Here is a 24368-nt window from a genome sequence, read left to right as displayed (position 1 = left end):
AAACCTGTGGTTTTTTAAAACTCCTGTTTTAAAATCATTTCTCATGTCATATAAAAGCTGGTGTTGGGAATATATTGTACATAGAGGTTATATACTTCAACACAGTTTGGGATAGCAAACTTATTGAATAATGCATCGCTGTTCGGCAGGTGTTTCAGGATATTTTTTATATTCTTTATCTTTGCTGTTTGTTTTTTCTTCCTTGCCTGTTGTTGAAATGGGTGATAAATGATTGATTTCTTCCTGCAGAATAGCCTTGCTCTCACTGGCAGGCAGATTACTAAAATAGTATTGAGGTGCCAGCTCCACAAATCTGTTAAGAAACAGAATAAACAAGTGAGGGTATATATTTTTTTAAGATGGCAATTTTTCAATATTTTCTATGACTGTTTTATGACTCATGCAGCAAATGCTTACAGGCAGGAACATTTTGATGCATTAAATATAGAGCTGCATAGCTGGAATCTGGAATTGGTTCCAAATTATATATTCCAGGTAAAGTGTACATACAAGATTATACAGTTTCTTTACAAATTAATATGTTCAGTTTGTCCTTGGAGTGGTAGTAGTTGACTTCCAGGTGTTGCAAACCGCAGTCAAAATATAACATAGTCCTCTTTGCAAATTCTACCTGAAGCTTCAATGTATAACCTATTTAAATTTAGGGAAACTGTAGAAGGGCACAATTTTTATCTATTTTAGTAGTTTGGGGAAAAGGAATGGTTTCCTGCTATTATGTGCATTATAGCATTTCAAATAAATTCACTCATCACTAGCCACATGCATGGAATTATTAGTTGTTCATTAATGCTCCTGCTTCAATATATAACATGGATTTTGTTTCACTTTGATTTCACATCTGTGTATTAGTTCTGTGTGCCAGGACACAGAGGAATAGGTATGCTCAGAGTTAACTTGTCCATTAATTTAATACTAGTCTTAACATTGTCTATCACCCATATTCTTCAGTCTATCTTACTAAAAAGGGGGGTTGCATTGTATCAATTTGAACTTACTACCTGCTTGAGCAGGTGCATCAGACCAAGTAGTGACATAGGACTGAAATAGCTGAAGGCTAAACATTTCATTTTAAATTTCTAATTAAAACTTTACTCCCTTATCCATGGTTCAGTAAGTGAAATGCTTTTAACCAAAATGTACTTATTTATTTAATAGAAAGCACTTCTGAAGTTCAGCCATGCTGAGCTGCAAGCTCAAACCATCTGCACAGAAACAAATTCTCAGTATGAAGTCAATGAGAACATGTGACTATAGCCTGCACTTTGTTTCCTCTTGTAAGGCCCTTTTAAAAAACAGTTACTTATCTATGCCAGCAAGCAAACAGTGAAGTTAAAATGATTTGCTCAATGGCTATTTCTGGACAACTAATGTGGAGCTTGTCAGGTAGTACTTCATTACTGGGATTTTGCTTGAATGGGAGACTAGGAGCATAGCTTGGGCTGATGGGCCCAAAATGAGCAAATCCATTCTGCATTGATTCTGCATTTATTTGGATCATAGGATCATGCTAGCCCTGCACATAAAATCAACTGTGAAATGGTGAGATTTAAAAACTTTAAAACATTTCACTTCCTTGCTTCCCATAATACACTTTCAGAATGCTGATAGATCTATTACACACTTCCATGAGATTGTCAGTTGGATTTCTATAATTCAATGTGAAAGTATCCTAATGATATTTGAAATACCTCCCATAAAATAACTTTAAGCACGAGTCATACTATTTCCACCAAATCAAAATTATGGAACAGGTATCTACCAAATATCCAAACTCTGCAGAAATGTTAGAGCACATACTTTGTATGCAGAAAATCCCACATGAAATACAGGGCATCTCCAGGTAGGACTAAGAAAGACACTTGTATGAAACACAGTCTGCACTGACAACACTGATCTAGATGGACTAATAGTCTGACTCAGTATAAGGAAGTTCCCTGTGGTCATAACCCACTTAAAATAAGAAAAGTGCTAGGAGACCTTTCAACACTGATAGCATCGATGTGGGTGGTGGGATGCCAGCTTAAAAAAAACACACACAAACAAAATGTATCTTACTGCTGGAAGCTAAAGGCAGAGATCACCCACCCCTCCTGTCTCCAGTTTTCCCAGGAAGCAAGCTTTGTAATGTTGGGTTGTGGTCTTAAATGGAAGTTGTATGCTACAAACATGAATGAAAATCTAAATTCCAACTTGCTCTTACTCACAGATCAGGTGATATCGCTGAGATGATTTTTAGAGAGTTGTTTTCAGCAATACTGAACTCATGGAATACAACCCACTCTGGGATCCTTGCAGTGTTGTAGTATATTGACAGAGGGTGAAGCTGGGCTACTTGCCTGTGTGACAACATTAAATAGTTTCCAGCACCATCAACATCACGAGCTATCTAGAACATAAAAAGTTGTTAATAAATGACATGTAATTTACCTGGACATACGCCTAAAGGACCCCTGACCATTAGGTCCAGTTGTGTCCGACTCCAGGGTTGTGGCGCTCATATCGCATTACTGGCCGAGGGAGCCAGTGTACAGCTTCCGGTTCATGTGGCCAGCATGACAAAGCCACTTCTGGCGAACCAGAGCAGCGCACGGAAATGCTGTTTACCTTCCCACCGGAGCGGTACCTATTTATCTACTTGCACTTTGACGTGCTTTCGAACTGCTAGGTGGGCAGGGGCTGGGACCGAGCAATGGGAGCTCACCCCATCACGGGGATTCAAACCACCGACCTGATCAGCAAGCCCTAGGCGCTGTGGTTTAACCCACAGCGCCACCCATGTCCCTGGACTTACGCCTACTAAGAAATACACTACTTACGCAGTGTATTTATTACCTGCATTCAGTTATCCATTAAATACCAAGTTACGATCCAAGAATGGTTCTGTTGTAGTCAAATGACTACACAAATTAATTTTACAGCTTTAAATTAACTGTAAGAGGACTGAAGAGTAAGCTAGAGAATTAAAACAAATTGGGTGATAGGAATCAAAGGGACAGCATTATTATGTCAATACAAATGAAAGCAAATTATTTTGATTAAATTAAGCTTTTCCGTAACATTAATAAACTTAGATGAAGCTATCCATTTGGTTTCCTTACTTGCATAAAGTAACCAGACAATAGTGCTTTCTTTATCCTCAGTACATTTTCTTTCATTCCAAAAGCAGGTGCTGAAATTGGGAGTTCAATTCGTTTCATAATGTCATCCAATTCAGCTCTGATAGCTTCCGCCATTCTTAGTGCAGAGCAGTTCAGAAAATACTCTTGACACCACTTTTCAGTACTACAGTCTGCGAGGGGGAAAAGGTAAAATTGTGTTTGTTTTTGCTAGAGAATCCAGTTACATTACACTCAAAGGGACTTATTCCCAAATAAATTTGTACAGGACTGCAGCTTTCATCCTGAAAAGAGGTTATTCTATCATGCCAGATGTAATTATGAAGATTTTACCTGGCAGAATAACCCTTTTTTCAGGATAAAGGCTACAGTCATATACACACTTATCTGGGAATAAGTCCCAGTGAACTTAATGGAACTGACTTTTAAGTATGCATTTTCTACATTAGACTATTTAATTTACCATTTTAAAACTGGAATCCATTGCTAGCCCTCTTCAGGCATTCCATAGGAAGGGAAGTATGAAGCAAAAGGAGCCACTGGAAAGGGTGAGCTCTCTCCCCATGGTCCTCATTGTCCTCCATGAGTTGAAGACTCAGGGTTCTTAAAATATGCAAGAGCCTCCACAAAAAGAGAAGGCGGCTCCCTGCTTCAGTCGCCCTCCCAAACAATGCCAGTGGCAGAGCTAGCACAGTCATTCCCATGGATTTGCCCCCATCGTATTTGCTTAATGCTGAATATGAATGCCTGAAGAGGGCTGCTGCTGCCTATTCTCATTGTTCACACTGCCTCTTTCCCTGTTCCTTTTGCTGTTTTTTATTATTCAATAAAAATAAAATAGTCTCTTAGCTTATAGGTCCTATATAAGTAAAAGCTGGAATAATTGGTCAGAAGCATTTCAGGATGAATTTTTAAAGTGTATTTAAAATATTTGAGACACACTTACCCAGGCCTGTGGAGCTTGTCCTAGCTTCCTTGTAAGCCTTGTAGACATTGATAAGGGTAAAATGATCTCCAGCAGGATGCAAGAATTTTTGCCAGCAAGCGACTGCAATCTCTTCTGTTCCCTGTGGTGGGTTTAAAAAGCAACTAGGAGCTTGTGTTCAAAAGGAAAGAGAGAAAAATGAAAACAAGCTGATACGGTGAAATAAAGCATGCTATATGCACAATGTATGCTGTGTAATAATTTTCCGTTATAATGTTGCCCTGACTCTGGTCCTTCAGCAAAAGCTATGGTTCACACTCATCCTCTCCATTTTGACTGCCGCAATGGGTCTGAAAATACTCCTGAAAGAGTGGCAGTGTTTTCAACTAAAGCAATGACACCAAAACCATTTTTTTTCCTCCAAGCTTACATTCTGGGGAGAAATGCTGAGTTGGTAATGTCTGGATATTCTCCCCATAATACATAGCTTTTATCTCATGTTGTAGATAGGAGCACACATGACTGAATGTTTCCCCATGGAAACATTCCTGCAAGCAAAACTTGATGAACCAGGCTCATCTGACATGCAAGTCTTCTATGTATTTTTTAGGGGGAATAGGGAGTGAAGAATTCCATTGTGGGATCTCCCAGTTGATGTGGTACAGTCAAGAGAAGTGCTCATCACTTCACTGAATATTTACGACAACTGGACCCAAGTGTTGCTACATTTGCGACAACTAGATCTAATGTGTTGCTACAATTCTAGAAAACAGTGGGATTTATTTGTAATTAAATATGTGTAGAATGAGACAGAAAAGCTATATATACATAATAACAGGAGTATTGGTACTACATTGCCTGCTGTGTTAACCTTTTTTGCTACATCATTGCACTAAGACCAGTGCCTGAGTGTTACTGTATTGCAGAGCAAGCCTCTATAGGCCTGTATAACTTTATTCTCATTAAATATTGTGTGGAAGAAGTGACATAACCCATCCTGATCATCTGTGCAAAACAAAAAATAACTTGAATCCTTTTTAAATTTACATTTCATTAATTGTGAGTACTGTGATTTTTCAGGCTCTGATCTTTAATCAATTTAATCAGCAGATTAATTAAGGAAACCTCTGCTTGATTAATTGATAAGGAACAAATTTAACTGATGAGGTGATGAGTTAAGGGCATACCTCTTGTCTTTTTTCAAGTTTATTCTGATTTAGGTGTGTTAGCAAAATACAGGGTGAAATTATTAATGATTGTCTTAACGAAGCAGTAACTTTTTAATTAAACTGTAAGGTCTTAAACTTCTTTCACTGTTGCAAAGGGGCACTACTGAGGTTTTCGTAATATTTTAATTTTCTCATTTATTTGGTTAAAAGGCAAACTATGAATCAACTAATCATCCTATAAATGGTTGATGGCAGTACTGTAGTTCTATATAATTACACTGGGCCTGAGCAGCAGGCACAAACGCTTCAGAAAATACCTGTTACCATGGCAGCAATGGTGAGCATTTCTTCCACACAGTCAAATTCACATGAAGCTAAAATAGCCTTTGACAGCTGTGGATCGACAGGAAACTCTGACATTATTATTCCAAATTCTGAAAGGTTTCCATCATTGTCCAGGGCAGCCAAATAATCCAGATCTTCCAGAGCTTGCATGAGACTTTCAGGAGCTGGGGTGGGTAGAAATGCTTAGTTATACCGTTTGTTACATTCTGCCACTGTTCAGTGAAATGCCTATACAGACAGAATTAAACTAAGTATTTGATTATCACAAGCTTACAGGAAATTTTGCCTAATTTCTCTCTCAGGTAAATTGGTGCAGCAATTGCCAACCTTTTTGGGTCCAGGGGCACATTTGGAATTTTGAGGCAGTGCCAAGTCAGAAAATTGCTGCTGCCGGGTGTGTGGTCTAGAACAAAATGGCTGCCACACCCCCCAAAAGAGCAAAAAGAGAGAGAGGAATATGAAATGGTTCAAAAATGGAAAAAATATATTTTTATTTTTTGCTCTTTAACAAAAAAGTTTGAAAATTTCTTTTCCAGAAACTTTTAAAACTGTTCTCCCCTGTACTCGGCAATGTGGGAACAAACAGGGGGGGAAATGTGATCATATGGATAATGATGCTTCTGCACTAGGTGATCAAAAAGGTACACACCCCCTGCCCTTCCTGACAGTTCTGGTTATCTCGGCCTCATCATTGGAACAAAGAGCAAGCCCTTCCCCAGAAGCACTGGAAGCCTTCCCAGAGGTTGCATTAGAGGCATTGTTTGTGAGGAAAATCTTGGTTCCACAGCAGGGCTTCAATGTGTTTCCTGTCTAAAAGTCAGATAGTTGTTTACAGTGGTACCTCGGGTTACAGACGCTTCAGGTTACAGACTCCGCTAACCCAGAAATAGTACCTCAGGTTAAGAACTTTGCTTCAGGATGAGAACAGAAATTGCAGGAGACCCCATTAGCTAAAGTGGTACCTCAGGTTAAGAACAGTGTCAGGTTGAGAACGGACCTCCAGAACGAATTAAGTTCTTAACCCGAGTTACCACTATATTTCCTTGACATCTGATGGGAGGGTGTTCCACAGGGAAGGCGCCACCTACAGAGAAGGTTCTCTGCCTGGTCCAGCAACTGTCTGGAGGAATGCCTGTTGCTTGTGGCTGCAGGAATTCTGTTGCTTTTCTGTCCACTGGCCTAGAATGCTACCCAATTCATTGTGATTGGAATGGCAGCTCTTGTTTTTGTAGGGTTCTCTGGCAAACAGGTTACCTTGCCACATTTGCCAGGGGCCAAACCTATGCATGGGGGACAGCCTAGGGAGTATCACATCTCCTAATCTGTGCTACCTGGGGTGGTGTGGATTCCTCCTGGCAGCACACAAGTGCCATGTGTGTGGCAGAGTGCATGGAATGGGCTAAGAGACAATCTCATCGCATCCCTGCCATTGCCACATATTGGTTGGTGCACACATACATTGCTAAATCCCTTCTAGTTATACCAGGGTAAGGTATAGATAGTGACAGCCATCACAGCTGGACCACTGGGCTTCTCTGAAAGGCTGCAATCTTCTGCAAAATTCCTGTGCACAATTACTTAGCAATAAGCCCATTTAATTCAGATGGATTAAATTCTAATGCAGCAGATGGGTAACTCTAGATGTTGCTGGACTACAGCTCTCATCCTCCCTGCTCATTGGCCATGCTGGTTGGGGCTGATGGGAGTTGGAGTCCTGCAACATTAGGGCCGCAGGTTCCCCATCCCTGATTTAATGCATAGGAGTGGGCTGCATGCCAAACAACTTGAATTTTTGACCATCTTACAATACTCAGCAAAGATACCATGTGTTTGCCTAGAGATCTGATTTAATATTATTAGAATTCAGATCCCTGCCTGCACATCATGGAGAAGAGAGAACATTTATTAGCCAGCCTGTAAGGTTTAATGCGATAAAAGATGAGTCCTTGAGAAAGTCAAAGCATTGAAGAAGAAAACAGGTTGGATATTTAAGGGGGGGGGGAAGTTTGAGAGTTTTATCACTGAGCCATGAAATGAAAAGTAACAGCTGATGAATGGGAGAAACCAAGAGTCAGTGACAGAAAAATAGGATGCAAGATTTAAAAGGGGGTGGGGCGGCATGAATGGCTACTGAGCCTTTGAAGTAATTACCAGGGAATCATGGTAAACTAATTTCTATAAATCAATAAAGCAGTTTGTATTGTGAGCTGAATATATGGCTATTGTCCTTGGAAGCATCTGGCTCCGCAGCCAATTCTATTCTCTGGGGAGTCTTACTGTTTTGCATTTTTATATCTCCAAGTTGGTTGCTCCGAGACTGGGAAACAGGAATGACTCTAGGCTTTTGCTTCAGCATTATAATAATAAAAAAGGTGCTTCATTTTTTATTATATTGGAAAGGACAAGTTAATAAATGCAGATTATACAGGTGAAGGAACAGTAATAAAATAAAAGAAAACCTTGAATAGGGTTTTCAGATATTAGTCTGCATTTGCAGGCACAAATGCAGCCAATAAAAAAGTCATTGTAAAAATGGCAAAGGTTCATTTGAGAATTCTTTATGGTATTGTTCAGGTTTAAATAAAGCTCATCATAAATAAGAGAAACAAAAGCAATGCCTGTGTTTAATTCTGAAAGCCTTTCTTAATAAAGGACAGGGACATGTAGTGCTTTACAAAATAGGGCTTTAACAACATACAATGTCATTTTTATTACGTCTGGCCCGACCAGGTCAATGTTACTGGGAGCCAAGAGGCAAGCTCCACCTAGGGCTTTGTGAATCAAGGGCTGCCACAGTCACAGTGCACTGAAAAGGAATCAGCTATATAAAAATATTCAACTACATTTGTTCCCTCCATTATATAAAAACAAAATGGTGCTCCCTTTCACATATACATTTGCCTACTTAAACTGGTTAGATTTTTAATACATTTTAAAAGGGATAATTACTATGCAAAGCAGAATGTAAATTTTACAGGTGAAATTTGTAAAAGAAACTAGCAAACAGCTAACCATCATTATTTGAAGTTCTATTCAGACAGAACTAGACATTGCAAGAGACATTGTGCTGCTTCTCCTATTACTGATCATGTGTTGTTCTATACAAGACACTAGTATGAAAAGAGGAGAAAGAGGCACAGAGAAGCAGCAACTTTGAACCACTTGAGTGCTATATTCAGTGTTATTCACTGTATTACAAAATTCCACGTTCCCATTTAAACAAGTTTAAGCCCACAGATTGTCATAGGAAAAAACCACAACTTTATCTTATGTCCAAGTAGTTCAGTCACTAAAAAAAGGATGACATCATCAGTAATCCTTTCTGCAGCTATGAAAGGTAGGCCAATACAATTATCCCCATGATGCAAATAGGAAGCTGATGCTCAAAGTGATTTCTTATGGCCACCTTAAAGAGATAATCTGGAAAGGCCAACATTTTTAAGGAGAGGGAAATGGTTTAGCTGTCCAGAACCAAATCTATCTTAGTAAAAGTGTGCTAGTGCTGCAGCAGAGAATTGTCTTTGCTTACTTTTAAACATAGGAGGAAGGAGGAAGATTTGTCTGATACATGCGCCTTTTGGTCTTTCCAAGCTCTTTCCTATAGCATCTGGACAGAGCAATTCTCAATTTCACATCTGAATGCTGAGGACACTGATGCTTAACCTCAGAGGGACAACAAACATACTATACAGCTTTGCAAATGTCTGCATTTTTCTATACCTTGCCATGAAGAAAGAACAGCTTTAATCATAGTCCTCAGAAACAGGTGTGCTTTTACTGTGCCAGCCCAATGGGCTGTAGCTTGGGACACACTTTGACTTGTGGACATTAAACAAAGATAAGGTTCACTGGCTGGCAAATGGCAAGCTGTAAAATTATTGTTTTGGCTTAGCTAATCTACTCAGCAAGCTAATGTTGCAGGATAGTTGACTTGGGAGCACCCATCCAAGACTAGTGCCACCAGGTACCACTTTTCTAATCTATTGCATGTATTGAGAACTTATATAATGTAATGTAATGTAATCCAACACTTGGTAAATTGCACATCTTTGAATTACCACGCTGTGCTACTGTGTATTTTTTATCATTGGTATTCAACCTTAACTAGAAATAAAGCAAAACTGTATTTTATGCTGAGAGATTGACTGTTCAAAGATTGCTCTTGAGTTTCATGGCCAAGAGGGGATTCTAATTTAGGTTCTGCTTATGCAAACGCAACACTCCAACCTGTTCTTAGAAAGTTGCTGTGCATTATTATTTAAACAGAGAACACACACACCTAAAGTGTCAGGACAGTTTAGTCATATGACTCATCAGGCATAAGTCAAGAGATCAGAAAGTGGATAATTGGTTCACAATCTCTTGTTTGTGCCCTCCAGATGTTGCTAGATCTCTCACCATCCCGGCCATGCTCACTAGGGTTGATGGGAATTGCAGTCCAACAACATCTGGACAGCATGATGTTAGTTAACCCAAATCTATTTTAAATATATTTTGTCCCACTCTTCACCTATAAAGACTCTGTGAACATATTATAGATAACTAAAAAAAGACTATGATAAAGTCAAAAGGAAATGGCTAGGTTAAAAACAGGGACCCAGTCTAGTAAAACAAATTGCTTGAAGTAGAGTGTCATCTCACCCCTTTTCACATGGGCCTATAATCACCCCATGTCTTTCAACTGGACATAATTGAGACTGGCCTAAACATTCTACTTTCTTTCCTCCCCCAAACTTTGAAAACATCAAACCTCCTCCAAATTTGCAGGGGGGGGGGAAGGAAGTGGGGTGGGGTGGGGCACTGCTCACTTCTAAAGGCTTCCCCATTCATTTAAATGGAATAATATTCTAAAAAGGCATCAGATCATTTTTGGCACACAAAAACCACTATTGCCAAGTACACAATACATGTACAAAAAGCTGAATGACGCACACACCATTCATAAATGAAGCGATTTTTGTCATGGGGGTAAGTCCCTAAGTACAAGAAGTACCATATGAAGGGAATGTACCTGAGAAATCAAAATAGATCTAATGCAGTACCACCAAGTGATTAAAAAAATATACTAAATAATCAATCATCCTGAAAGTGAATGAATTCTCTGCAAAGTAAAGATGAAGTATATTTGGAAGGTATAATGGCAACTATAATGTATTTCTAAAATGGCATTGCAGAGAAGTCTGCCAGAGAATCATCTTAAGCGATTATCACCCTAAAAAATTCAATTTCTTACTGAACTGCATTTCAGGCAATGTACTTCAGAACCTCCATCTAGTCCAGTTTCTGCTTCCCACAGCAGTAAATGATATAACGCTTGGAATCACACAAGAAGAGCCTGAAGGCACTAGTCATCTTCTGCTATTTATTTATTTATTTATTAATGTCATGTCTATATTACAATCATATCCCCTCTTTCCAAGAAAGAGTTCAGGATGGTGTACATGTTTCTCCCCAAGTTTTCACCTCACAACAACCCTGTGGGGTAGGCTATGCTGAAAGGTTGCATGATGGCTTTATGGCTGAATGGGAGTTTGATCCTGGGTCTACTATTATTATTTTTTAACATTCCAATTACTACAGTATGCTGTTATTTCCTAGCAATTGGTACTCAGTGGACAACTGCTTCTGAACATGGAGGTTCAATATAACCACAGTGATTAATATTCCCTATCCACCAAATTGTCCAACCCCCCTTTAGAATCTTCTAACGAGTAAATAAGGACGCGGGTGGCACTGTAGTTTAAACCACAGAGCCTAGGGCTTGCTGATCAGAAGGCCAGCAGTTCAAATCCCCACAACGGGGTGAGCTCCCGTTGCCCAGTCCCTGCTCCTGCCAACCAAGCAGTTCGAAAGCATGAAGTGCAAGTAGATAAATAGGTACCACTCCAGCGGGAAGGTAAACAGCGTTTCCGTGCACTGCTCTGGTTTGCCAGAAGCAGCTTAGTCATGCTGGCCACATGACCCAGAAGCTATATGCCGGCTCCCTTGGCCAATAAAGCGAGATGAGCGTCGCAGCCCCAGTGTCGTCCGCAACTGGACCTAACGGTCAGGGGTCCCTTTACCTTTAACTAGTAAATATCACCACATATTGTGGCAGTGGATTCTGTAAATTAATTACATGTATGAAGAAACAAGTTATCTTTCCAGTGATTCCTCAGGTGTTATATGGGGTAGAACTCTGGGGGTGGAATCAGAAGCTGCTAGAAATGGCTCGAAATCTTACAAAAAAAATTATCTTAAAAGAATCCTAGGTCTCCCTCAAGGAACTCCAACAGCTTTCCTAAGAGTGGAAGTAGGATTACCTTCTGTGTCTGCCAGGGCCCACTTAAGATTTTTGCGTTTCTTCATCAATCTCGCAAATGCCTCGAACACCTTATTGGCTAAACAAGCCTATGCATTTCTTCAATATCACACTACTTGGCCTCAAAACCTCTTAGATATCCAGATACACTCTACCCAAGTTTAATATTATTAAAATGTGGAGCCCTGATAAAGTTCGAGAATTGATCCTTGATAGAGACGCCTCTTTAGACATCACAAAGATAAAAAAATTCTGGGTTTTCCTACTGGTTTCTTCGAGTAAAAGCACTCAAAATTTGTGCCAACTACCTGGCGGATATCACCGATTCCACCATTCGGAGAGCTTTTACTATGGCCTGGTTTCAAACATTACCTACTACATACCTGACTGGCAGGTTCGCAAGAACCCCAGTAGAGCATCGCTTATGCCCTTGCCCCATGAGAACTAAAGAGGATCTCATAAATTATCTTTTTCATTTTCCTATTTACTTGAGCTTTAGAGGTGCAATTTTGCAAATCATACCCAATTCAATAAATAACCCTGAAGATCGAGTAAAATTTTTGTTAGTTGATGCTAACCCACGGATTTCCCATGTGGTAGCGGTCTTTGTGATGAAGGCCATGAAAGCCAGGGAAAGATTTCTGGATGACAAAGAAAAGACCCCTTCATCATCTTCTTAACTCGCTCTTGTTGTATTTTTCTTTCTGTTTTGTGGGATGAGGGTTTTGCTGGGACAGTATGCAATTAATTTTAATATTGTTGTGTAGATATTTGTGTAAAGGCATGGTCCTCACAATAAACTGATATGTATGTATGTATGTATGTATGTATGTATGTATGTATGTTATCTTTCCTGAATATACAGCCCAGAATTTCATTTGATGATCCCAAGTTCTACTATTATGAGGGAGGAACATGCATAATTTTATAAACCAGTATTGTGTCCCCAGTCAGCAATCTCTTTCTAAACTAAAAAGGCCCCAAATGCTTTCGCCTTTGCTCATAGGGAAGATGCTTTCTGAGATGAGCCAATCAAAACTGTACATAGTATTCAAAATGTGGAGGGACTTCCTTCTGAGGCCATTCATAATGCAACAAAACAAGTATAGCTCATTCTTACTTAGAAAGGAAATTGGCTATGGACTGTCAAGGGAGGCCTTCACATATTTGGATGGCAGTTAAGAGTTCTGTATTTTCAGTAAAAACATAACGGATCGTGAGGTTGAGTGATCATCTCCACAGCTGATACTATCCAGTTTGACCTTGCTTTATTCTTGCTTCCACTTTAAACTGAAAATACAAAACCCACCTTTAAATTATCCTAGTCAGTAGGCTACTGAAAGCAGACAGAAAGCTTGCTGTGCAGCATACCAAATGAAATGCCTAGAATGACAATGTTGAGGGGCAACACTATATAGGGGAAACAGTAACAGGTGTTTCTCACTCCCTTTTGAAAGCACAATGGTTCTCTGTTCAGGAAGGAAAGTGTTACCTTCCCATATTTTTTCATGGTTTTTTTTAAAGTTTTTTTTTTTTTAAGGTCAAAACAAGAGTGATAAATGCAATAAATCTGGAAATACAAAAGAAGTACTTGTTAAAGATCTGTAAAAGCTGTTTTATTTCAATGAATTATTCCATCTTGCTGAAAGTCAGGCTTTATCTTTTGTAGAAGTGAATATTACATTATTGTTTAATGTGGCATTTCCATTAAATAAAAAATTGGCTTGAATTGCAGGTTATCTTTAGTAATTGCTAAACACAGTGCACTTGCTAAAGGATAAAGCTAAAAGCCAGGAATTTCTCCAGAAACAAGAACTGTTTACAAGCAGATACTAGTAATATTTTATCACTGCAATTGTTAGCGCTGGCATTTGCATGCTTTCTGCTTCCCTCCCCAACAACATTCCTTTCTGTATCATGCCTATTAGATTGTTAGCAGGGATTGCCTTATCTTTTAATCTCTGTTCAGTGCCTAGAACATCTTAAAAAGGTAAAGGGACCCCTGACCATTAGGTCCAGTCATGTCCAACTCTGGGGTTGCAGTGCTCATCTCATGTTACTGGCCGAGGGAGCCGGCGTACAACTTCTGGGTCATGTGGCCAGCATGACAAAGCTGCTTCTGGCGAACCAGAGCAGCACACGGAAACGCCGTTTACCTTCCCACCGGAGCGGTACCTATTTATCTACTTGCACTTTGACATGCTTTCAAACTGCTAGGTGGGCAGGAGCTGGGACAGAGCAACGGGAGCTCACCCCATTGCGGAGATTTGAATCGCCTACCTTCTGATCAGCAAGCCCTAGGTTCTGTGGTTTAACCCACAGCACCACCCGCGTCCAGAACATCTTAAGACACTGTAAATTAATACTAATACTATACACATGGCTTCTGTTTCTGATGGAAGCTGTGTCTTTATTGTAACATCAATTTTGACCTTAAGAGTTAGATCACGGTAGTTATCAAGCTGTCACCCTAAGCACAGTATTAGCAGAGTTTGGGTTATGATCTTATTTGTGAGCATCCGTTTTATTCTAATGGTGTAACTGGCAAGCACTGTGGTCACATAATCTGTGCTATACGAAGCTCATGCTATCTTATATTATCTATCCATGTCTTTAGGGGAATGCTAAAGGTAATGAAGCAGGTGCTAGGTAGCTATGTATGTACAGGCAGATCCTGCTACCTGAACGCAATGTGTTCCATGGAAATTGTTTGTTAGGTGAGTGTTCATGTATGGAGTTGACAATACCCATTTGTTAATTTGGGAAATTTTCTAATGCGTTCTTGATCAAACCCCCCCCCCCCAAAATACTCAACTAACATTCTGGAACACATACAGCAGATAAAAATAAACGGGTTGTGTGCAAACACACCATAAGAATAGACCTTAGTTACAGTTTTTGGTTAGCAAGGAGAGAGTTGAACCATGAGCCCTGGTTAAGATAGCAGTCTAAGGCTAAGAATATGGATAACAATTTGGTATTACCTGGCCTATCCATGAAATCACAGTGGCCTAGGCCTGCAATATCCATTCTTTTCAGAAAAAGAACCATGCTGGTCAAGTTGGATTCCTGAATTTTGGCTGGTGGTAGCAGCTTCACTTCATTATCTGTAAATTCTTCAGGGTAGAGGCAGAAACATTTACCTGCCAGGAAATTCAACAACAATCTCGCTTCACACATTCTCTTGTGATAAGCATGGTTGTTTAAAGCTGACAATGATTTCCACCCCCTTACCTGAAGACATGCCCAGAATTTGCCTACGCATCTCAGCTTGACTTTTGCTAATGGGCTGTATCACAACAGCTTCTGTTCTGATTCGAGGACTGTATACCTTGCAATATCAAGAGAGACATGACTGTGTTGAAAAAAAGAAAGATTGAGCAAGATTGCAATGGATTTGCATTGAGTTTTTGCTTAGTAGGTTTTTTCCGCTGTGTTTCATGAAATGCTTGGCTGCAAATTCATTTCCTTTCCACAATATTTATTATTGTTTCACTTGTTTTGAAATGAAAAAGTGAAAGCAGTTTGATAAATTGACTGAAACACCACTTGTTCCTGTCAGGATCATTGTAGTTTTGCTGTCATATCTTAGAGAAATTCTCTTCAATAAAACACACCAGTCCACTGAGGATGCAGTGCCTGCACACTCAGTACTCCCACAGACTCAAAAGAGCCCCTTCTCTCTCTTTTCCTATGTGAATATAGGTAAAGGTTAAAGGACCCCTGCATGGTTAAGCCCAGTCAAAGGTTGTGGCATTCATCTCACTTTCAGGCCGAGGGAGCCAGCATTTGTCCACAGATAGCTTTCCAGGTGATGTGGCCAGCATGACTAAATCGCTTCTGGTGCAACAGAACACCATGACGGAAACCAGAGCACACGGAAATGCCGTTTACCTTCTGGCCACAGCAGTACCTATTTATCTACTTGCCCTGGTGTGCTTTCGAACTGCTAGGTTGGCAGGAGCTGGGACAGAGCAGCAGGAGCTCACCCCGTCACAGAGATTCGAACTGGCGACCTTCTGATTGGCAAGTTCAAGAGGCTCAGTGGTTTAGACCACAGTGCCACCTGCATCATACAGACACAGGCAACACTGGGAGATAAGGGGTGCATAGCAGGTCTATGTGTTCCTCCTGTATTCCTGTCCAGTCCCACACCCACCACTGCTTGATACTCTTGACTCATATTCCATGATATCACAGAAAGCAGGTGCAATAACCCCAAACGTGGGGAAAGTGAATTGCAATTCTGCTTAGAGCTTACAGTGGAATGTGATGGGATAAGCATAGAGAGAATATGCAATATCCCTAATACTGTGGGGGAAAGTCAGTTGCATTCCCAATTGTAGTTTACAGTGAAAAAGCAATGATTTATCAGTGCTAGCAGCCCCCCATCTGGAAGCAGCAATGGTTCATGCTTAGGAGCTCTGATGTGCAGCAAGATCCCATGCCTGGAATAGTTCCCCATTTACTTCAGTGAATGGAGAATGGAATCTGCCAAAACATTCCTTAGCTCTTTTCATGTCAGTGTTTTGTTTTGTTTTAAACACAGCAGAGCACACGTAGAATTCTGTATTGGCTGAATGGCTATTTCAAGAAAGGACATCCTTTCAGACATGTATATTTGTCTGGACTGACGTTTCTCAAAAATAAAACCAAGAATCTTGAAAATCAATGAAAATACAATTTGGCCTCTGCACTGAAAACCTGTTTTAATTAAAAATGTTGATTGAACTGACTTCCAATGCTGCAGCACAGAGTTTGAGGGTGTGCAAGGAACTATGGGGGTGGGGGAAGGGGACAAGAGGCAGGTGAATCCCTCTTGTGCATGGGGGGGGATAGAAAATTATTTAAACAAGTTAATATCAAGATCCGCACCATAATGAACTATGCAGGTATGTGAAACCTCATCTTTGAGACATGTGTTGCCCCACTGGTAATTTATAAAGTACCTGTATTATTTTACTTACCTTTCTTTTCTCTATCCCAACATCTATAACAAAGGCCACAGTTTTAATCCAAACCAAAGATCCCCCAAAGCTTGTAGTTAGCAACACTCTTCTCCTGTAATTTTTGCAAGGCCCTTCTTCATTTGGCTTGAGGATTCTCTCTCTTTCACTGGGATAGAGAAGAACAGGGACCAATTCACCAAGTTCAGGATTTAAATTAGGCCCTTCTTGTTGAATAATCTTGTAGGCTTTTCCAATTTCCTAGAAGCAGTGAAGACATCTTTCATGAAAATTAAACAGGCTCACTGTGCCAATTCTGAATCTATTCTCTCTTTTTAATGGATTTTATTTCTATGTTAAGCTCTAATGGCAAAAATATAACAGTCATAATGCTGATTAAATTGAGGAAATTGTAACAGAAGCATACATAGAAACATCATATAAGGTAATGCGGCAATTCTGTTTCTTGAGGAATTTATTTCAGCCCAAGAAGGGGCTTCTTTCTCTTCCTTCCCCTATTTGCTAAAGTGCCATATTCCTTACAGATTTCTACCATTTGACAGTCTATCATGGCTATACCAATCTCACGGAAAGACATTCTAATATCCATAACAAAACATTAACATGCCACTAGAACAGTAATACTGTAATGAAAAATTATAACATGGCCCCTTGATTTTCCATATCACTGTGTTCCATACACTCTGCCCAGAAATAGGACAAATTAATTTGGAAGAATCTCTACCTTGCTAACTTTGAAAATTACTATTATGTTCTTATTCTAGTTAGAATTTAAAGTATCAAAAGTGCTATAAACCATATATGAATGTGACTAATTTTTCTTTATCGCTATTAAAATAATTGAACATATAGGAGAATTGCAAATTTGCTTTATAGCATTCTCCCCAGTGGCAGATGAACTCTCTAAGGGTAATAAAAATCAATAAAATGCTAAAGAAACCATTAATTGAAAAATTAAGTTTGAGAATTTAAAGGCATAAAAGTGTAAGAATTCAACAGCTCTAAAGTATTTGTTAAATTATGTCATTCTTCTTTCACATTATAAAAAATGATCGCTTGCAAAAGATATGGAAAAGAGTATAATGCAATTTAAAATGCATTTCTCTCTCTCCAAAGGCTTAAAGTATTTCTTTTGCATACTACTGTCCCCGCCCCAAAGTCTTTTAATGTCAAAGTTATACATACAGGACCAAAACACTTTGCCTACATGATTATTCACCTTGATTTCTTAGTAGCAGTTTTGATTCCAGAAAATCTAAAGACCCACAATTATAGGATATGCTGTCTAGGGCTCCATCTGCACTATACATTGAAAGCAGTTTTATACCTCTTTAAACCATAATGGCTTCTCCCAAAGAGTCCCGAGAGCTGTACTTCATTAAGGGTGCTGGGAGTTTTAGGAGATCCCTACTCTCCTTACAGCGGTACAATGCTCATAGTTCCCTGGGAAGAGAGATTGACTGTTAAATCACTTTGAGAATTGTAGCTCGGTGAGAGGAATAAGCCACAACCTAGATAGCAGCCCTGGTAAAGTGAGTTGCTGCTAGATCTTCCTAAAAGTAGCTTGCTACAGTTACCTTACACAGCATAATTATTGGCATGCCTCCTCTGAAGTAAACCCTACTTAGTTCAATGGACTTTCTCCCAAGTAAGTATATATAGAACTGTAGACTTAGTGCAACATGAGTACTTTTTTTAAAATTGGCCTAATTACAGAAGGTTTTAAAGGGGGTACGGAAATTGCTCGTCCTAACATGGAAGCCCCAGTATGAAAATATTGTCTGTGATACATTAAATGATTTACTTACTTGTTCACAGGCCAGAAAGATCACAACATCACCTCTCTCTTTAGAGTTATGAATCTCAAAAAGCAGACTTAAAGCAGAAGAGAAATTATCTTTCTGAATGCAACAGGTATACACAACCTCCACCTGGTATCTGCTTTTCACTCTTATGAGAGACATGCTGCCATAATATGTCTATAGTTTGGTGCACATTTGAGTAGATGTAATTACAATTAGCTTCAGCTCGGGTCTGAATATCACTACATCTTTAAGGAGTCCAAGCAATACATCTGTGGGGATAGTTCTTTCATGCACATCATCCAAAATGATGATTCCATAATTGCTCAGAAAGGGACTGGACATCATTTCTCTTTGTAGCATGTCATCTGTACTGTATCTGTAACCATGCAAAGAAAGAAAGATCATTATTCAAGATTGGTGATGACGCAAGCTGAAGGAGGCAGCATGCATTCTTCATGCTATGTATAATCTGCCCAGGTTTTTCCTTCAAAATGAAAATATCAACAAAATTGCACTAAAGTGGTGGGGTTGGATAAATCATGGCAGATTAGAATAGCCTGTCAGGCTTATGTTGTCATACCTGCAAGAGGCAATAATTCAGCATATATTTTGTATGAGAAAGATACAGCAATCCCATGTGTGTTTCCTCAAAATGAAGTCCCAGTGTGTTCTACAGGGATAACTCACAGGTAATTAAAAATAGGATTGCAGCCTAAATTCCACTGACTGCAGTAGGTTTTAACATGCCAGACTGTGAGCACAGAGTTGACTTATGCTCAGAAAAAGTAAAAAACAGCTTGTCAGAATAGGAAGTCAAGTGCTAAGATGGGTCCCAAAAATATACACCTCAAGTGTCAAAAGCTGGGGTAAAACTGTATGCCATACATGGACACATATGTGTGTGCACCACATGCACAGAAACATGATACATCTCCTATAGGGTAGGGTTTAGGCCATCTGACATCCAAATTTTACATTCACCACAATGTTCCTAAATGCAGTAGTTCTCCCCCACCCCCATTTCCACATCTAAGTTGGTTAAAGGGATCCACAGAGACACCGGTAGCACGTGTATTTGTAAGGTGAGGAACGATAACCCTGTCCCCGACTCCTGGTGTCCTCAGTATCTGGTTCAATGCAACCCATTCACTTTATCACATAGAGCTACTGAAGATCAAGATAGCACATGCCTTTATAGTCTTGCCACATAATCTTCAGAGAACTGTTTCAGGCTCTGTTTCTTGGCTAGTGTGTGATGCTAAAGCATAATGGAATTACACATTTGTATGTAGGTTATATAGAGTACCTGTACATATTAGAGGGACTGAATATGAATGCACAAACCTTAGGATCGTTTCACTATTACAGCAGCTCTCACATGGGACCACATAACCCACTTCATGACCAATATTGACGTCCATCTCATCAGCTACTTGCAATGCCAGCCATATTGCTGTGTGCTTATGTGTCTGTGTGCACACAATTGTTCCATGTTGAAAATGAGTGGAAAGAGAATATTCAGCACACCACTGGGGCACCTTTAATATTAAAAAAAGTTAGAGAGGAATGAATCCATCTATGAAATGAATACACAAGCTTATTTGATTACATGTGCTGTCTCAAGTGAACATCTGCTGTTTGCTTGCTAGCTGTCTGCCTACTAGCAACTGAACAGTTCAATAAATGGAAATTATTTTCCTGGATAAATGTCAAGACCCTGAGTCAGTAAAGTGGTCAAACATAAAGTGAAAGACAGTTCTGGGAATTTCTTGTTCTGAACTAGATTAGCCTGAGTACATTAGAGAAGTGACAGGAATGGCCTCTGGGGGGGAAAGGACACCAACCCTATCATACTTGAGCATTTTGGTTCCTTGCTTGGTTTAACAGTGTTAGGGACATTTCTGATCAGGGTCAGGGGGGCCAAATCCCTGTCTACGTTTCCTTCTGGGCTTACAGCCCTGGCTCTGCTCAGTCACTTTAGCACAAAATGACCATCTGTCAGAAAGAAGTCAACAGCTGATGTTAATGTTTATTTGAAGCAGAAGGATTGTTTGTATTTATTGCCATAACGCTGGAATTTGTAGAGGAACTCCATGGGGGGGTTGTACATCTGTAGACAATGGAAGTGTCTTGGAGTAATCCACCATGGCCATAAAACAGGAGAACAAAATATATTCTTTCCTTTTGAAAGGAAAATTAATAAAGGGTCAGTTTATGCACCATCATGTATACTTGTATAAATGGTTGAATTAGATGTTAGGGGAGGGCAGTATCTCTGGTGGGGGACACGTTGTGTTTCTTCTGGAGTGGGGAAGTTTGTCCATCTTTGGTCCCCAAACCTGCACGCAGCTCTCACCTATGGCTCATAGAAGCAGTCAACATGTGACAGTGGTCACATTCTGGGAAACAGCTGCAACTGGCTAGCTAAACCAGGTAAGGATAGCCGATGGGTCTTAAACCCTCAGTGAGTTAAGGATTTGTCTATCCCCTGCATTTGAAGACGAGGCCAATAGCAGGTACAATGGTCAAGAAGACTTTTCTTCATGTGCTGTTAAGGGAAAAGAGGGGGAAATGGGGCTCACCAGCCTGGGAAAGTAGCCTATCTTGGGGAAGGAGAAAACCTCCTAAACCTCTGTTGCCTTGTGGTTATACAATTTATGAGAAAGGCTTTGGGAGTAAGCCTCTGAGGTGTGTGATTCCTCAGCTGGAGTAGGCTTGGAACAGGTGAGGGTCATGTGCCTCATCAAGCCCAGATGCTGCAATCAGCATGCAAAGTACAAAAGGGAATCAGAGCTGAGGTGCTGTGTCTGCACAACTTCCCATGTTGTTGGACCATGGCTTGAATAGCCCAGGGTGCTCTTCAGGACTATGCTTGTGTGGGACTGACCTCCAGGTGCCCTGACCTCTGGATCAGAGACAGGAACCAGGCTGGACTTTGGAACTGTTGGCCTGCCAGACTGCTGGACTGTGTGCTAGCATATGCTGTGGGATGGTGCACTCCAACGGGACTTGCCACCAGGTACCCCATTGTTCAGGACACTCTGGTTTTTGTATAACCAGAATGTGGCCTATATTGCAAAGCTAAGAATCACATCCGTTTCTCTGCTCACTGTTGCCTCTGGTCTCCAGTAAAGTTTCCCATGAAGGAATGTGGCCCTCATGCTGGAAAAGGTAGCTCGCTCCTGTTTTATCAACAGTATGGCAAGTTATAAGTCTGCTGGAATATAAATGTCTTCTTCACTAACTAGCAGAAAGAGGTCCATTTGAGCCTTGGGTATGTGGGAGACATTCCATAATAGTGGAGTCACTGACATGGCCCTATATGTCTCATACATTAATAGCAGAAATGCATGTTCTTAACTGTTTGAAATGTTTGTGGTGATGAAAGTTCAAAGTCCTTGTGACTGTGCATACTATGCCAGTGGAGGAGGAGGGTGCTGGCAGATGCTCTTGGGACACAGATTGCCTTTTCTTGTCTTAGTGAATTGATGTCAATATAGCTCATATGGAAGTAACTACTGATTGATTATGCTTGTCTTATACATGATTAAAAAATCATGAAATTTAAAGTTAAAATTCTAAACACGTACCATATCTCTATCTATATATCTAATCATATTTTAATTTGTTTTAGTATTTTAACTTTTGTATGTTAAATGAAGTATGGCTTTGATTCCCCCCCTGCTTTTACGGTATTTTCTTTTTGTAAACTGCTGAGGTTATTTAACAAACAAGCAGTGTATAAATTTTATGAAATACAACATTTTCCAGTTAATTTGTCCTCAGTTTCTAAAACCATATCACATTTTAATTCTTGTCTTTTCAACCACCTACAATTAAATGTTAGATAATATAATCAAACAGGCAATAAGTGCATTCTGTCAAACTATATGGTGAAATGAACTTCATGTACTCATCTTTTGAACTTTGTTTTAAAATGGCAATCTCACATAATACATGCCAAACAAATATTGAAACTCAGCAGTTGAGAGAGATCCTCTCCTGCATGAACAAATTTTTAAATATGCAGCACAAAATGATCATGGGTCCTGTTTTTTTAAGGACCTCAATCCTGAGGCCCTAGTAAAACCATTCCTGTCACCACCGCTCCCAAGCCTACTGCAATTAATGTTGTGCAGATGAGATTTTGATTGGCCTAATACATTTGACAATAGTGGAGTACTAGAAAGCAGGCAACAGTTTTACATTCTAGGATGTTCAATATGTGGTAACATACAGGATCACATGCCTAAAAACTTAGTTCAATGTTCTGTCCATTACAAGATCTATTTTAAAAATATGAATGCTGCATTTAATTAATTCATATCATACTGCAAGTCATTTGTTACAAACACTCACCTGGGAGCTCTTACCAGTTTTGCCATCTCCTGAAACAATCACAATCTGATGATGACGCAGACTTTCCATGAAAGCATATTTCACTTGCCAGACTGGAAGTTTCTCTCTTTCTTTGAGAAGTTTGTAGTAACGGGAAGAGAATGGCAATCCATCAAAAGGATTCATCTCTAAATCTGCTGCATATCTCTCAATCCTTTCCTCTTCCATCTCCTCCCCATCAGAAGAGTCAAATAATTCTGAAAAGTACTGCTTCTCAGAATAAGAAACAAAGTAGTCCATAGTTCTCCTTCATGTATTATTCCCAGCAATGGGTACCAGAACATCAATGAAAACCTTTTACATTAATAAATAACCAAAGTCCTAGAAATCACCCAGTTCAGAAACAGCATACTGTATTCTATTCCAAAAGTTCAGTTCAAAAGTGCCACAAAGTTTATATTCCGACTGGGTTTGTTTTCTCTTTCCCTTCTTTATTTCTTTGTCACCTCTGTGGGCCTTGAGGCTGATTCATCAGAAAGTTTATTTGAGATGAGAGACGTCTAAAAACTAAAACACACACATTTAAAATGATTCACTCCTGGAGATAGTTCTGCAGAAACCGATCACTTCCTGCATATTGAATGGATGTATTTCCCCTCCAGATCAGACCAATTACTAAGAAGTTGGTTTGCTTTCTTGCAGTGTATTCTGCAGCTTCTCTCTTGCTGGTCTGGTGATTAAGGATTCTGCTGAGCCTCTGCTTTGTCACACGTGTCTCCATCCTGATTCATTGTGAATAGAAGGCTACAGGGTGAGATTATTGTTTCTGATTGTGAAAAGGGTCACATGGTTGCTTAATCCCATTACAATAGATTTTACCACAGGATGTGCAGTGCAAAACTGGGGGAAGCAGGCAGTTCTGTGCAGCAACCATATAAATGTATAATTAGAAACATGTTTTAAATTTAGGCCAAACATTTGAAACATTGTAGTAAAAGCTGAAGTGTTCTAGAATTTAGAAAACAGTGTGGGAGACTGAGACGTTATTGCTTAAATCACATAAAGGACAGATGAAGGGGCAGTGCTAGACCAAGTCCACTGGGATGAGCAGATATTTAGTTGGCTGATTCCCAGCTCAGCCAGTGTTAAATTTCCAATCCAGCTCAGCTGAAGTTATGCTGGTGTAATTTCCTAATCCTGGCACAGCTGGCTCTGGTTGAGCTAAAGTGGTTGCAAAAGGGACTTAGGCTGGATCCTAAACCCATTCAGCTGTGGTGGCCTGACAATCTAGCATAGCACACTATTTGAAAGGCTTATTTCCCCTCTGCCAGACTCAGGCAGAACACAAGCAGCTGCAGCCTTGCTGCTGAACAGGGTTTGA

General features: G+C 39.8%; 1 protein-coding gene across 1 annotated transcript; it reads right to left on the bottom strand.

Annotated features, from left to right (window-relative positions):
* Positions 1-23: 23 nt before the first annotated feature.
* DHX32 (DEAH-box helicase 32 (putative)) lies at positions 24-23383 on the bottom strand. The gene is given in 11 exon segments (XM_033149434.1): positions 24-313; positions 2226-2407; positions 3120-3310; positions 4084-4233; positions 5549-5740; positions 14862-15020; positions 15112-15208; positions 16845-17084; positions 18653-19025; positions 19994-20187; positions 23009-23383. Coding segments are annotated over 11 exon segments (2250 nt in total). The 5' UTR covers positions 23288-23383; the 3' UTR covers positions 24-120.
* Positions 23384-24368: the final 985 nt, after the last annotated feature.

The sequence above is a fragment of the Lacerta agilis genome, chromosome 5, assembly GCF_009819535.1.
Source record: "Lacerta agilis isolate rLacAgi1 chromosome 5, rLacAgi1.pri, whole genome shotgun sequence".
Classification (NCBI taxonomy): domain Eukaryota; kingdom Metazoa; phylum Chordata; class Lepidosauria; order Squamata; family Lacertidae; genus Lacerta; species Lacerta agilis.
The sequence above is the reverse complement of the archived record's forward strand: the minus strand, read 5'-3'. Positions and strand labels throughout refer to the sequence as shown.